Source organism: Gopherus evgoodei, chromosome 5, assembly GCF_007399415.2.
Source record: "Gopherus evgoodei ecotype Sinaloan lineage chromosome 5, rGopEvg1_v1.p, whole genome shotgun sequence".
Taxonomy (NCBI): Eukaryota; Metazoa; Chordata; order Testudines; family Testudinidae; genus Gopherus; species Gopherus evgoodei.
Genome location: NC_044326.1, coordinates 86730672 through 86745835, shown reverse-complemented (window position 1 = coordinate 86745835; position 15164 = coordinate 86730672). Strand labels below are relative to the sequence as shown.

General features: G+C 49.7%; 1 protein-coding gene across 1 annotated transcript in view; it reads left to right on the top strand.

The window, feature by feature from the left end:
• The window catches only part of ARHGAP10 (Rho GTPase activating protein 10), a 249465-nt gene that overhangs the window by 225750 nt on the left and 8551 nt on the right, over nucleotides 1–15164 (top strand). The window contains exon 22 of the mRNA XM_030564158.1: nucleotides 9710–9801. Coding sequence (XP_030420018.1) covers nucleotides 9710–9801 — 92 coding nt within the window. The remainder of the gene's footprint in view (nucleotides 1–9709; nucleotides 9802–15164) is intronic.

The following is a 15164-nucleotide window of genomic DNA, read 5'->3' as shown; positions in this document are numbered from 1 at the left end:
TTTTCAACCTGTGCTCTGCATCTGGGGGGCCCGCAGACTATGTCAATGATTTCCAACAGGGTCTGCACCTCTCTTCAAAAATGTGTAGGGATCTGCACATGACGAAAGGTTGAAAACCATTGTAATACAGAAACCCACCACAACTTCAAGAATGTAGCCATTTGCAAGCAGAGAGGTGCCTCATGCTACTCAAGGTGGTAGTTATAACTGCTTGGGGAATGATGCCAACACTGTAAATTGTCTTGAGTGGACCTTTACTACTTCTTCGAGTGCTTGTTCACATCCATTCCACATTAGGTGTGTGTGCGCTGCGTGCACGAGCCTGGGGAAACTTTTCCCTGAGTGGCACCACTGCGCCGTGCATATATATCCCCGCTGGCCCGACCCCCTTGAGTTCCTTCTTACCATTCTGTGGTGGCTTTGGAACAAGCTCTTGCTTTCCTACGAGAAGCAATCCCTTAGCTTTAGAGTACTTAGCTGCTATCAGTTCATTAGCATTCTACTGTTGCGGACACTTGATAGATTAGGTGCTTGGAGGCTTCCAGCACCCGCCCCGGGCCGCAGGGTGTGCCACAGGCCCAGGGTTTTAAGGCTTGCATCACATGCCACAAGCCCATGCCAGTTAGTGACCCCCATGACTCCTGTCTATGTTGCCTGGGGGCAACATACCAAACAGAAAGGTGTAAGATTTGCAAGGCGTTTAAACCTAGAACAAAGAAAGAGAGAGACTTTCGCTTGAAGCAGTTGTTGATGGAGGCAGCACTGCAGCCATCAGACCTGGAGCGCCTGACGCTGGCTCCATTCTCCTCGGTGTGGAGTGCCCCGTAATCGTCAAGAGACCCGGTGCTGGACAAGCACTGCAAGCCGTCGGCCCTGGAGAAAAGTAGGCCCCAGCACCGCTCATCCTCCCCGGTGCGGCCCAAGGCCAAACTAAAAGAAGGGCGTGGACATTCCCCGCAAAGGAGACCGGCGCCATCTAAGGGCCCAGGCACTGGAAAGAGTGGGATGGACATTGTACCATTGCCAGTAGCGGTGGCACCAGTGCCACAAGTCCCTCTGAGTCCAGTCATAAGTGAACAGTGGGCTCGAGAGAGTAATGGATCAGCCCTCCACGCCTGATACCTTTGAAGTGGCAAAGGACCTCATCAGGTTGTCGGCAGTGAGCCCCCTCCCAATCAGGGAGATGCCTCCAGCACCCGGGCCCACGGTGCCATCGAGGGGAAAGCCGACAATGGTGCGCAGCGTTGTTCCCAGTTGAGCGTCGAGTCTGTGGACTGTCAGTTACCCCAGATGCGGAGGGAAGCCTCAGTACCAGAGGCAAGTCAGTACACAGGGTTAGTGCAAGGGATCCAACACTCTCTGACACCCTCCAGAAACCGGCATCAGGAGAAGGTGAGCCGACCATTGCCCTAGGCTTCCGGAAGTCCCGGTCCCGGGCCAGATCTCAAGATCACTGATACCGGGTCCCCGTCCCAATTGGCAAGAAGCCGCTCGTTGACCTCCACCAGCACAGATCGACGGCACCGACATGGCCTTCGCACTTGGTGTCGCTGGAGTCCAGCGCTGACCTGAGCCGATACAGTTACCCGCACCGGGCACCGGACAACAGAGAACACCTGGCTGGGTGACAACCCCAGTGGGGACTGCCAGGACACCTCTTCTGGACCCCTTGGGCCTACCACCAGCAGCAAGGGGCTCCCTCCAGGGCCAGCTACTCGATGCACCAGTCCCGGTCCCTGCACCGACACTCCTCCATGCGGGAAGCTATGATGTCCAAACCTTCGCCTGCGCCATCGCCGAGCGAGAGACCAGAGAAACCAGCACTGAGTCCAGTGCCACCTCAGGATCAGCTGTCTGGGCCCGAGCTGGAAGCCCCTCCTTCGGGGGAGAGGGACCAAAGGGACCAGCAGGAGGAAGCTGAGCAGCTGCTGACCTCCTCGTCATCCCCGGATGAAGCGGTGGCAGGCACAGCGGTATCAGGACCTCCAGTAGACCACAGAGCTCACCAAGAGCTGCTGTGTAAGGTTGCACATAACTTGGGGTTACAAGCCGAGGAGACGGTGGAGCAGGAGGAACTCGTGGTGGACATCCTGAGTCCAGAGGGTCCATCCAGAATAGTGCTTCTGCTCATTAATACCATACAATCGAACTGCAAGACTAGTTGGCAGACCGTGGCCTTCAGCCCTCCAATAGCCAAAGGTGTGGAAGGCAAGTACTTCACCCCATCAAAGGGGTACGACTTCTTGTTTTGCTCCCCAAGCGCATGTTCCCTGGTAGTCTAAGCAGTAAACGAGAAAGAGTGCCATGGGCAGTAGGTTCCAGCCCCTAAGGCCAAGGAAACGAAGCGCCTCGACCTGTTTGGCAGGAAGGTGTATTCCTCAGGAGGCCTTCAGCTGAGGACTGCTAACCAACAGGCCTTCCTCAACAGACATAACTTCAACTCCTGGGCGGCAGTGAGGAAGTTTAAGGACAGCCTCCCACAGAGTTCCCAGCAGGAGTTTATGGTGCTGATGGACGAACGCAAGGCCGTAGCGAAGACCTCTCTCCAGGCATCCTTGGATTCGGCAGACGCGGCAGCTAGAACAATCGTGTCTGGCATGGTCATGCGACGCTCAGCATGGCTGCAGGAGTCAGGTCTGCCACCTGAGGCCCAGAACTCACTCCAGGACCTCCTCTTTGAAGGGTCCGGGCTCTTTTCGGACCAGATAGATGCAAAGCTGCATAGCCTCAAGGACTTGAGGGCCACACTCAAGTCGCTGGATATGCACACCCTTGCGACCCAAAGAAAGCCCTTCAAGCTGCAGCCGCCTCCTCAGTGTCACTACCAACCTTGTCCTAGGCAGGAACCTTATCGCAGGCAAATGGGGATAACAGAAGGCAGCACAATAACAACAACAGGCCGGAGCCAAGGCTCTAAACCAGGCTTTTGAAGGTGTGCTCAAGAACAGCATACCAGACCAATCATCGGATCCATCCCCTTGTTTCCTGGACTGCCTGTCCCGTTCCTCCCATACGTGGTCCAGTTTTATGTCGGACCTCTTGGTGTTACACACGGTGCAAAGCGGTTACAGGCTGCAGTTCTCCTCCCTGCCTACCTCCAACCCCCCTTCCCCATCCCTCTTCAGGGACCCTTCTCACGAGCATCTCCTGGAAGAAGAGGTTTGCACCCTCCTAGAGGCAGGAGCAGTACAGTTGGTACCAAAGGACCTAAGAGGGAAAGGGTTCTATTCCCGCTACTTCCTCATTCCCAAGGCCAAAGGAGGCCTTCATCCCATTCTGGACCTGCGTGGGCTCAGCAAGTTCCTGGTCAAGGCCTGGTTCCGCATGGTCTCTCTGGGGACCATCATCCCTTCCCTGGGTCTGGGGGACTGGTACGCTGCCCTCAACATGAAGGACACATACTTTCATATCGCCATCCACTCGGCGCATCACCAAGTTCACAGTGAAGCGCAGGAATCGGTGATGCGCCGAGTGGATGGCGATATGAAAGTATGTGTCCTTCATGAACCAAGTTCACAGTTCACGGTTCTCTTGTTTGGCCTATCTACAGCCTCATGGGTGTTCACAAAATGCGTGGTGGTGGTGACCTTCTTACGGAGGCAGAGGGTATGAGTTTACCCATACCTCGACGACTAGCTCCGGCGGGTCGATCCAAAGAGGCAGTTCGGTCTCACGTGCAAGTGGCCCTGAGACTATTCTGCACGCTGGGGCTCCTGGTCAATGTCTCCAAGTCCACCCTCATTCCAGCGCAGAGAGTGGAATTCATAGGGGCGGTCCTAGATGCAGTACAGGCAAAGGCGAGCTTCCCAGTATCACGATTCCTGGCCATCCAGCAAGCAGTGAACTCCCTGTGCCAGTTTCCCACTACAACAGCCAGATGCTGCCTGAGGCTGCTGGGCCACATGGTAGCATGCACGCATGTGGTCAAACATGCAGACTGAGACTCAGGACGCTGCAGGCTTGACTCGCCCGTGTGTACCGCCCAGGTAGGGACCCCCTGGACTTGGTAGTGAAGTGTTGGACTCCCTACAGTGGTGGCTGTCCCAGACGGTGGTTTGTGAAGGCATCCCCTTTGGTGCACAACAGCTGGACCTGACACTTGTGACAGACGTGTCAGACCTCGGATGGGGCGCTCACCTTGGAGACCTCAAGATTCAGGGCTTGTGGTCCCTCCATATCAATGTGAAGGAGCTCAGGGCAGTTCGTTTAGCTTGCCAGACCTTTGAGTGGTCACAGCATGACAGTTCTGACAGACAGCATGACCGCCATGTTTTATATAAACAAGCAGGGTGGAGCCCGCTCCTCACCGCTCTGCCACGAAGCTCTCCTCCTCTGGAACTTCTGCATAGCCTACGCCATTCACCTCGAGACGTCACATCTCCCGGGGTGCGGAACGAACTAGCGGACCACCTCAGCAGGTCATATCACATGCACGAGTGGACGCTCCGAGCGGACATTGTGTATTCGTTCTTCCGCAAGTGGGGGTTTCCCCGGGTAGATCTGTTTGCCACCAGGGGCAACGCCCAGTGCCCTCAGTTCTGCTCATTCCAGGGCCGCAGCCCGGGCTCAATAGCAGATGTGTTTGCGATCCCGTTGGGAGGGGAATTAAAATACGCCTTCCCCCCGCTTCCTCTGGTGCACAGGATCCTGCTCAAGGTGTGCAGGGATGGAGTGGCGGTCATCCTCATTGCCCCGGCCTGGCCCCGCCAGCACTGGTTCCACCAATAGCTTCAGGAGCGTGGTGAAGTCCTGGTGACCCTGCCCCTACACCGGAACCTCGTCATGCAGGACGGAGGGCAGTTCCTCCACCCTGACCTGCAATCACTGCATCTGATGACATGGAAGCTCTGTGGCTGAAGGCTTTGGAAAGCCAGTGCTCCCTCCCTATGCAGCAGGTTCTACTTGGTAATAGGAAGCCCTCTACCAGGGCGACTTACCTGGCCAAGTGGAAAAGGTTCTTGTGCTGGTGTGGGCCTCAACAGGTTGTCATGCCAAGCTCCGGTCCGACCATTCTAGAGTATCTACTGCACCTCAAGCAACAGGGGCTGGCCCCATCCACTATCAGGGTGCATCTGGCAGGCATCTCTGCCTTCCACCCGGGATTTTCAGGGGGCTCGTGTTCTCCCACTCAATGGTGGGGAAGTTCCTTAAAGGACGTTATGTCCCCCAAGTCCTCCCATGGAATCTCAGCTTAGTCCTTTCTAAGCTCATGGGGCCTCCGTTTGAGCCCCTTGCTTCCTGCTTCCTCCTCCATCTTTCCTGGAAGGTGGCATTCCTGGGGGCCATTACCTCAGCCAGAAGGGTATCTGAGCTGAGAGCACTCACCTCGGAGCCGCCATTTACAGTATTTCATAAAGACAAAGTGCAGCTTCACCAACACCTCAAGTTCCTCCCAAAAGTGGTCTCTCAGTTCCATCTAGGCCAGGATATTTGTCTGCCAGTGTTCTTCCCCAAACCCCATGTGGACCCAAGTCACCGCAACCTGCACACCCTGGATGTCCGAGAGTTGGCGTTCTACTTGGAGCGCACCAAGCCTTTTCATAAATCTATGCAGCTGTTTGTGGTTGTGGCGGAAAGGTGCAGCGAATCTCCTCCTGGATTACAGACTGCATTCAGGCATGTTATGACCTTGCAGGTGTCCCGGCCCCAGCAGTCACGGCCCACTTGACCAGGGTGCAAGCAGCTTCAGCGGCTTTCCTGGCACAGGTCCCTGTCCAGGAGATCTGCAGAGCAGCCACCTGGTCGTCGGTGCATACCTTTACGACCCACTACGTGGTCAACCAGCAGGCCCAAGACGACATAGCGGTTGATGGAATGGTCTCTGATCAATTGCTCCATGACTCCTACCCTCCTCCAAAGGTAAGCTTGTGATTCACCTAATGTGGAATGGACGTAAACAAGCAGTCGAAGAAGAAAAAACGATTACCTACCTTTTCGTAACTGTTATTTTTTGAGATGTGTTGTTCACGTCCCTTCTACCACCCGCCCTCTTACTCCTCTGTTGGAGTCGCTGGCAAGAAGGACCTGGAGGGGGTCTGGCCAGCGGAGGTATATATACACGATGCAGTGGCGCCACTCAGGTGGGGGCCCCGATGGGTGCCGCTAAGGGAAAATTTTCCGACACTTGTGCATGCAGCGCGCGCACACCTAATGTGGAATGGACATAAACAACACATCTCAAAGAATAACAGTTACGAAATGGTAGGTAACCGTTTTTTCTTGCTCATAATGTATCTTATTTGCTGCTTTCCTCAACAATTTACTATATTACAGGTAGATGGTCCCTTCATCAAAACATACCTCCAGCTGTATTCCTTTGCCTTTCATATCAAATTCAAGCTTCTTGTTCTTGCCTTCAAGCTTCTGCATAACTCTTCCACTGTCCATGTCTCTAATCTCATCTTTTTCTCCTCACTCCTTTCACTCCCTCTCTCTCCTCCCACTCTCATCATAGACTCATAGACTCTAGGACTGGAAGGGACCTCGAGAGGTCATCGAGTCCAGTCCCCTGCCCTCATGGCAGGACCAAATACTGTCTAGACCATCCCTGATAGACATTTATCTAACCTACTCTTAAATATCTCCAGCGATGGAGATTCCACAACTTCCCTAGGCAATCTATTCCAGTGTTTAACTACCCTGACAGTTAGGAACTTTTTCCTAATGTCCAACCTAAATCTCCCTTGCTGCAGTTTAAGCCCATTGCTTCTTATTCTGTCATTGGAGGCTAAGGTGAACAAGTTTTCCCCCTCCTCCTGATGACACCCTTTTAGATACGTGAAAACTGCTATCATGTCCCCTCTCAGTCTTCTCTTTTCCAAACTAAACAAACCCAATTCCTTCAGCCTTCCTTCATAGGTCATGTTCTCAAGACCTTTAATCATTCTTGTTGCTCTTCTCTGGACCCTCTCCAATTTCTCCACATCTTTCTTGAAATGCGGTGCCCAGAACTGGACACAATACTCCAGTTGAGGCCTAACCAGCGCAGAGTAAAGCGGAAGAATGACTTCTCGTGTCTTGTTTACAACACACCTGTTAATGCATCCCAGAATCACGTTTGCTTTTTTTGCAACAGTATCACACTGTTGACTCATATTAAGCTTGTGGTCCACTATGACCCCTAGATCTCTTTCTGCCATACTCCTTCCTAGACAGTCTCTTCCCATTCTGTATGTGTGAAACTGATTTTTCCTTCCTAAGTGGAGCACTTTGCATTTATCTTTATTGAACTTCATCCTGTTTACCTCAGACCATTTCTCCAATTTGTCCAGATCATTTTGAATTTTGACCCTGTCCTCCAGAGCAGTTGCAATCCCTCCCAGTTTGGTATCGTCCGCAAACTTAATAAGCGTACTTTCTATGCCAACATCTAAATCGTTGATGAAGATATTGAACAGAACTGGTCCCAAAACAGACCCCTGCGGAACCCCACTTGTTATACCTTTCCAGCAGGATTGGGAGCCATTAACAACTACTCTCTGAGTACGGTTATCCAGCCAGTTATGCACCCACCTTATAGTAGCCCCATCTAAATTGTACTTTCCTAGCTTATCTATAAGAATATCATGTGAAACTGTATCAAATGCCTTACTAAAGTCTAGGTATATCACATCCACCGCTTCTCCCTTATCCACAAGGCTCGTTATCCTATCAAAGAACGTTATCAGATTAGTTTGACACGATTTGTTCTTTACAAATCTATGCTGGCTATTCCCTATCACCTTACCACCTTCCAAGTGTTTGCAGATGATTTCTTTGATTACCTGCTCCATTATCTTCCCTGGCACAGAAGTTGAACTAACTGGTCTGTAGTTTCCTGGGTTGTTTTTATTTCCCTTTTTATAGATGGGAACTATATTTGCCCCCTTCCAGTCTTCTGGAATCTCCCCCGTCTCCCATGATTTCCCAAAGATAATAGCTAGAGGCTCAGATACCTCTTCCATTAACTCCTTGAGTATTCTAGGATGCATTCCATCAGGCCCTGGTGACTTGCAGGCATCTAACTTTTCTAAGTGATTTTTTACTTGCTCTTTCCTTATTTTCTCTTCTAAACCTACCCTCTTCCCGTAAGCATTCGCTATACTAGACATTCCTTCAGACTTCTCAGTGAAGACCGAAACAAAGAAGTCATTAAGCATCTCTGCCATTTCCAAGTCTCCCGTTACTGTTACCCCCTCCTCATTGAGCAGTGGGCCTACCCTGTCCTTAGTCTTCCTCTTGCTTCTAATGTATTGATAAAAAGTCTTCTTGTTTCCCTTTATTCCCATAGCTAGTTTGAGTTCATTTTGTGCCTTTGCTTTTCTAATCTTGCCTCTGCATTCCTGTGTTATTTGCCTATATTCATCCTTTGTGATCTGACCTAGTTTCCATTTTTTATATGACGCCTTTTTATTTTGTAGGTCACGCAAGATCTCAAGGGTAAGCCAAGGTGGTCTTTTGCCACATTTTCTATCTTTCCTAACCATCAGAATAACTTGCTTTTGGGCCCTTAATAGCGTCCCTTTGAAAAACTGCCAACTTTCCTCAGTTGTTTTTCCCCTCAGTCTTATTGTGCCTTCTTCTTTGTTTTCCCTCTGCCTTCTGCCCAGGATGCACTAGGACTCTGTAAGGTTTCCAGATAGCAACTGTGAAAAACAGGGACAGGGGGTGGGGGGTTATAGGTGCCTATATAAGAAAAAGTCCCAAAAAACAGGAATGTCCCTTTAAAAATGGGACATCTGGTCACCCTAGGCCTCTATCATCTCATCTTTTCCTTCTTAAAACCTATCTCTTCTGTGATGCCCATCTGCATTACCTCTACAAACAAAGGACTGCTGTACTATTTACATTGCTAAGGAGCACAGTCAGACATACTAACAAATCCTCTGCACCACTTTGTCATAAATGCTGTTTCTGGCCGCTTGTTACACTGTGCTACAGCTGTATTGTCCTTTTGACTGCAAGTTCACTGGGGCAGGGACAGTTTCTTCCAATATTTCCGTACAGTTTTTTTGCTGTGAGGACTCAACAAATGATGAATTAATAATGTGGTGCTTTGTCAAAATAATGCATTGTAAAGTATCCAGTTACTGTTTATTCAGGAAAGTATTTTTAAATAAGCCAGGCCAAAAAAGCTCTAAGATTTCTGGTCATGGTATCTTCAGAAGTGCATAGTTATCCTGAAAAAATTTGCAGTGATATTTCATTATCAAACCTCTTCAATAGATTTCTAGAATACTGTCCAAAATTTTATTTAGGACAGAACATGTTCTGTGGTTTTTTTAGACCGTTGTATGATAAGAAAGTACAAGAACAATTCAAATACAGGACTGCATACAGCAAGACTGAAAACGTGAGGTTGAAGTTGACTGAAGAAATGGGTCTCAATAGCTAAAGATTATTTTAAAATTAAGTACTGTATCCTTTACCCCATGTTTGTTTCATTGCTGATTTCCTTGGGCAGTGTTTTACATAATTTGTTTTGAAAGTGAGATATGCACAACTGTGTGTGCAGAGCTATGATTACATTTACAAACTGGCTATGCACAAGTTCAAATGGCAAGCTGTGAAATGAAATTGTGCTGTTTGTGTGTGCAAATTAGGAACACGCAATTGTGCACATGAAATTCTGTGCTTAAAGTCCTGAAACTGGGCCCCAAATTTTTTATAAATGGATATTTGTTTCTTTCAGCCATTGATAAGCATATTTCATTTTATGTCCCACTTTCAGTGTTCTCAACAGAAGAGCAAGAGCAGTGTACCCTTGTGAGGCAGAACATAGCTCTGAATTATCTTTTCAAATAGGAGCAGTTTTTGAAGATGGTAAGTACTCTACACATAAATGTTAAAACTAGCAAATTGAAAACTGTCCTAAATGACCTCAGACAAAAATACAATCATAACTATATAATAATAATAATATGGAGATATACCAGTCTCCTAGAACGGGAAGGACCTTGAAAGGTCATCAACCCTAGCTCCCCTGTCTTCACTAGCAGGACCAAGTACTGATTTTTGCCCTAGATCGCTAAGTGGCTCCCTCAAGGATTGAACTCACAACCCTAGGTTTAGCAGGCTAATGCTCAAACTACTAAGCTATCCCTCCCCTCCTATTAATGATATGCCAAGGTGGCTGACTACAAATAGCCTGGGACCTAATTGATTTCTGGCATGTTGATATACATTTTATTGGGCATGTATTAGTGCATTATGGTGATGATACTCTAGGCCAGGGGTCGGCAACTACAGATGACACAAGACGATTTTTAATGGCACACTGCTGCCTGCTGGAGTCCTAGTAGGCAGCAGCGAGCCATTAAAAATCCTGCCAAGCCTGGCCTGACCTGCTCTTCTCCACCCTCCGCTCCCCCCGCGGGGGCAGGGGGCAGAAACATAAGTGTGCACATAGGGTGTGCAGGGTGTGCCCAGGCACAACCTAATGCAGGGATGGTCAAATGGCCCCACTCTCCTGGCGCAGCAAGCTGCAGGGTCTGTGCTCCCGGGCTGGAGCGCCTGGCTGAGCAAGATGCCGGCCCCTCCCCTGGAGTCATGCTGCCGCATGCGCAGCGCTCTGGGGGCCAGGACCACATGCTCCCACAGGGCAGTTAGTGTGTGTGTGTGGGGTCTCTGGAGCGGGTGGTCAGGGGACAAGGAGCTGGGAGGGGGTGTTGGATGAGTCAAGAGTTCTGTGGGGGGCCTGTCGGGAGGCAGGAGTGTGGAGAGGGATTGGGGCAGGCAGGGAGCAAGTGAGGTTGTATGGGTCAGGAGTTCTGGGGGTCCTGTCAGGGGCCGGGGAATGGTTGGATAGGCATGGGAGTTGCTGGGGTAGTCAGGGCACAGGTAGGGGGTAGGGTCCTAGGGAGCAGGAAGGCTTAGATAGGGGGTGGGGTCCTGGGAGGCAGTTAGAGGCAAGGATCCCAGGAGGGAGTAGTCAGGCGACAAGGAGTAGGGGGGTTGGGGGTTCTGAGAGGGGCATTCAGGGGGTGGGAAGTAGGAGGGAAGTGGATGGGGGCAGGGCTAGGGCATGGTGGGGGTGGGGCTAGGGCAGGGCTCCCTGGGTGCACACCCTAATGAAATGTGCTGCGCACACCTATGGGCAGAAGCTTGGTTTTGCCAGCTACCCTGCCTGTTCCCGTAGTGTGCTGGGTTCCTGCCCCTCCTCCACCTCTCTGTCCCTCCCTCCCTGCCAGCGATCAGCTGATGGACCTTGCAAGGGAGGGGGTCCGGAAGGAGCAGAGTTTCCGCCCCCACCCTGAGCACCAAATGGGACCTGCCCAAGTAAGTGCCCCACAGCCAAACCTCCTGCCCTAACCCTGAGCCCCTTCCCTCATTCTAGCTCCTGGCCAGACCATTCACCACCAGCCCTGTGCTCAGTGCACTCCCACCCTCAGCTCAGTGCAGAGAGGAAGAGAATGGGCCAGAAGCAGGGAGAAGGTAGGTACCCACTGTATGTGGGCAGGGCCGGGACCCCAGACCGGCAGCAGGCTGAGCAGGTCCAGCAGCCAGGATCCCGGCTGGCAGGAGCTGGTGGATGGAACCCCTGAGCAGCAGTGGGCTGAGCCACTCAGCCCACTGCCGGTCTGGGGTCCCAGCCGCTGGCCCCACACAGCCCGCTGCCAGTCTAGGGTTCTGGCTGCCGGACCCTTGCCAGCTGGGGTCCCGGCTGCAGACACCACTCAGCCTGCTGCCAGCCTAGGTGAACATAAACCCAGACCAGCAGTAGGCTGAGCGGGTCAGCGGCATAAGATCAACATTTTAATTTAATTTTAAATGAAGCTTCTTAAACATTTTGAAAACCTTGTTTATTTTACAATACAATGCTAGTTTAGTTATATAATATGTAGACATAGAGAGAGACCTTCTAAAAAACATTAAAACGTATTGCCGGCACACGAAACTTTAAATTAAAGTGAATAAATGAAGACTCGGCACACCACTGCTGAAAGGTTGCCAACCCCTGCTGTAGACTCAGGTGAGGAGGCACTTGCAATTGTGTAGAAATGCTTATTTGGCAGCACAGAAAAACATTGCTGTATGTGAACCTTCCTTTTCACATACTTAGCTTTGTAAATTCAGTGGGGCTTTGTATTGAAACATCATTTTCCTACAAGTTTACCTCAGGATTTAGAGCAGGATAGGGATTTTTGGTGGGGAGGGGGCATGGAGGAATGGTGAATATATGTATATGAGGGGTGAGTATGCCTTATGTGAGGCCAAGTGATGGTGTATGTCCATGCACACAAATATACAGGTAAATATGGATGTCCATAAACAGATCCTCATTTGAGGGTGTACTTGCCAACCATCCTGATTTGTTCAGGGCATCCCAAATTTAGTTAATCTATCCTGGCTTCCAATCAGCTGCTTCTGTCCCAGAGACACTGAGTTGACGGGAGCTTTTCCTGTAGTTCTCCCTTTGTGCTAGCAGGGGCTATTATTGAAATCCTGAAGAGCTAAGAGGCGACTGAACATGTCATTTACCCCTAAAAACACGTGAGAAGGAGTAGCCATTTCGGCTTCTCCCCACCAGCAGCAGAGAGTAGGGGGACATGGAAGCAGGGGCTGTTGTGAAGAATTTTAAATGTAATATTTGGCAGTTATTGCCCTATCAATGCAATGGACTATGCACTGCTGTTAGAAAATCATCAAATAATAGCAAGAGTACTCAACAAGTGCCTCTGTTATGAGGCCTTGCTACATGGTGTCACATTGAAAAAACCCCAAAACTTATGTTCAATAAAATGCTCAACCAAGTTTTGTGTAATTTGAAGCTCCCAAGTTATTCCCTAATTAATTCCCTGAAAATTTTGTACAAAATGCTGGGATCTGTGTGCTGGAACAAAGGGCACACTGATCCAGAAGAGCCTGGAAATTCTTCCATTGGCCAACATACCTGGTACCTCCTAATTTATTCCCAGCTGTTCAATTTACTACTAGTGTCAGAAAGTGGATATGCACTGTGTGACAGATATCACAACTCTGCTGTCAAACTGTGCAGGCATATCGAGCATGATCTTACAGGGGTCAGTCCAGGGTCTGGTACTAATCAATATTTTTTCATTAATGACTTTGGTATTAGAGTCAAGAGTATGCTTACAAAATTTGCAGATGACACCAACCTGGGAGGGATTGCTAGCACTTTGGAGGACAGGATTAGAATTCAAAACAACCGTAACAAATTGGACAATTGGTCTGAATTCAACAAGATGAAATTCAATAAAGACAAGTGCACTTAGGAAGGAAAAATCAGATGCCAACTACAAAATAGGGAATAACTGGTTATGTGGTAATACTACAGAAAAGGATTTGGGAAATTATAGCGGATCACAAGCTGAATATGAAATTGCAAAAAAGGCTAGTATTGTATTAACAGGAATGTTATATGTAAGACACAGGAGGTAATTATCTGCTCAGCTGGGCACTGGTGAGGGCTCTGTTGAAGTGTTGTGTCAAGTTCTGGGTGTCACACCTTAGGAAGGATGTGGACAAACTGGAAAGAGTCCCAAGGAGATCAATAAAAATGATAAAAGATTTAGAAAACCTGACCTATGTGGAAAGATTAAAAAACTTGGCATACTTAAGTCTTGGGTGGGGGAAGACTGAGGGGGCAGCTGATAAATTCTTCAAATAGTCTGTGATAAAGAAGACTTTGATCAATTGTTGTTCATGTTCACTGAAGGTAGGACAAGAAGTAATGGGCTGAATCTGCAGCAAGGGAGATTTAGGCTAGGCATTAAGAAAAACTTTCTATCAGGTTAGTAAAGCTTTGAAATGGACTTCCGAGGGAGGTTGTGAAATCTCCATCACCGGAAATTTTTCTGAACAGGTTGGACAAACACTTGTCAAGGATGGTTTATGTTTACTTGGTCCTGCCTCAGGACAGGTACTGAACCTGATGACTTCTCAAAAGTCTTTTGCAGCCCTACAGTCCTCTGATTCTGTGATCTTTTGGGACCATTGTATTAAGTTAATTAATGGTTTATGTATGACTGTGTTCTGCTCCATGGAGGAAAGGTAACCACAGCTCCCCCAGGAACTAAAAGACAATGGGGGTGATGAAGCTAGACCACTGGGACTAAACAATTCCAGAGAAGGTCTACCCCGTGGGGTGGTTTGCGTATGCTGATTCAGGCTGGGTTTTCCAGAGGCTACCTAAGAAAAAAAGAGCTTTTGGTATAAAACAGTGGTTTTTTCAATCTTTTTTCATTTTCAATGGAGGTGCAGACCCCTTCAGAAAACTTAGACAGAGTCTGTGAACCCTGAGGGATCTGTAGACCACAAATTGAAAAACACTTTCTATAGTAACAACAGCCTTTTGCTGACCCCTTAGACATAGTCTGCAGACCCCTGCTTGAAAACCACTGCTATAAAAGGATGAGCTGGAACTGACTAGTGGCTTTCTTTCTGATCCAGCCAATGGACCGGACCTTCTGTCCCAGGGGGTTGTCCAGCCTTTACAGAATGGTTGGGAAGACTTTGACCTAGTCGGGCCCCATAAGACTGATGGGTGATCCCTAGAACATTTAAATCTGTTTGTTTTTATTGTGTTTTCTCTGTAACCTTAAAAATAATTTGCTCGCTTGGAAAGAGCAGAGTGGTGACTTGTAACTGCTGGCAATGCACTGTTAGCCCTTGGAGAGAAAGCAAAGCACAGGCACTGGCCATTAGGCAGTCTGGCTTGCTAGGGATATCATAGTGTAAGGCAGAGAGCTGTGTAGCCTAAAAACCTCTGGTCAGAAGGGAGCAGGGGCGGCTCTAGGTATTTTGCCGCCCCCAGCACTGCAGGCAGGCTGCCTTCGGCGGCTTGCCTGCGGGAGGTCCCCGGACCAGCGGATTCGGCGGCTGCCTGGGGGAGGTCTGCCGAAGCCGTGGGACCAGCGGACTCTCCGCAGGCATGCCGCTGAAGGTAGCCTGCTTGCCTCCCTCGCGGCGACCGGCCCAGTGCCCCCCGTGGCTTGCTGCCCCAGGCATGTGCTTGGCGTGCTGGTGCCTGGAGCCGCCCCTGGAAGGGAGTGGGACAAAGGTCCCTCCCCAAAGTCAGCAGATGGCTGGAGACCGGAGACCTGACTGGATGCTCCTGGAGTGGCCCATGGACGGGGGATGTATGTGCATTTATCCTGAAACTGTGACACACTGTCCCAGTATTCCAAACATACTGACTGGTATGTGCTTAGAGTGACACAGAC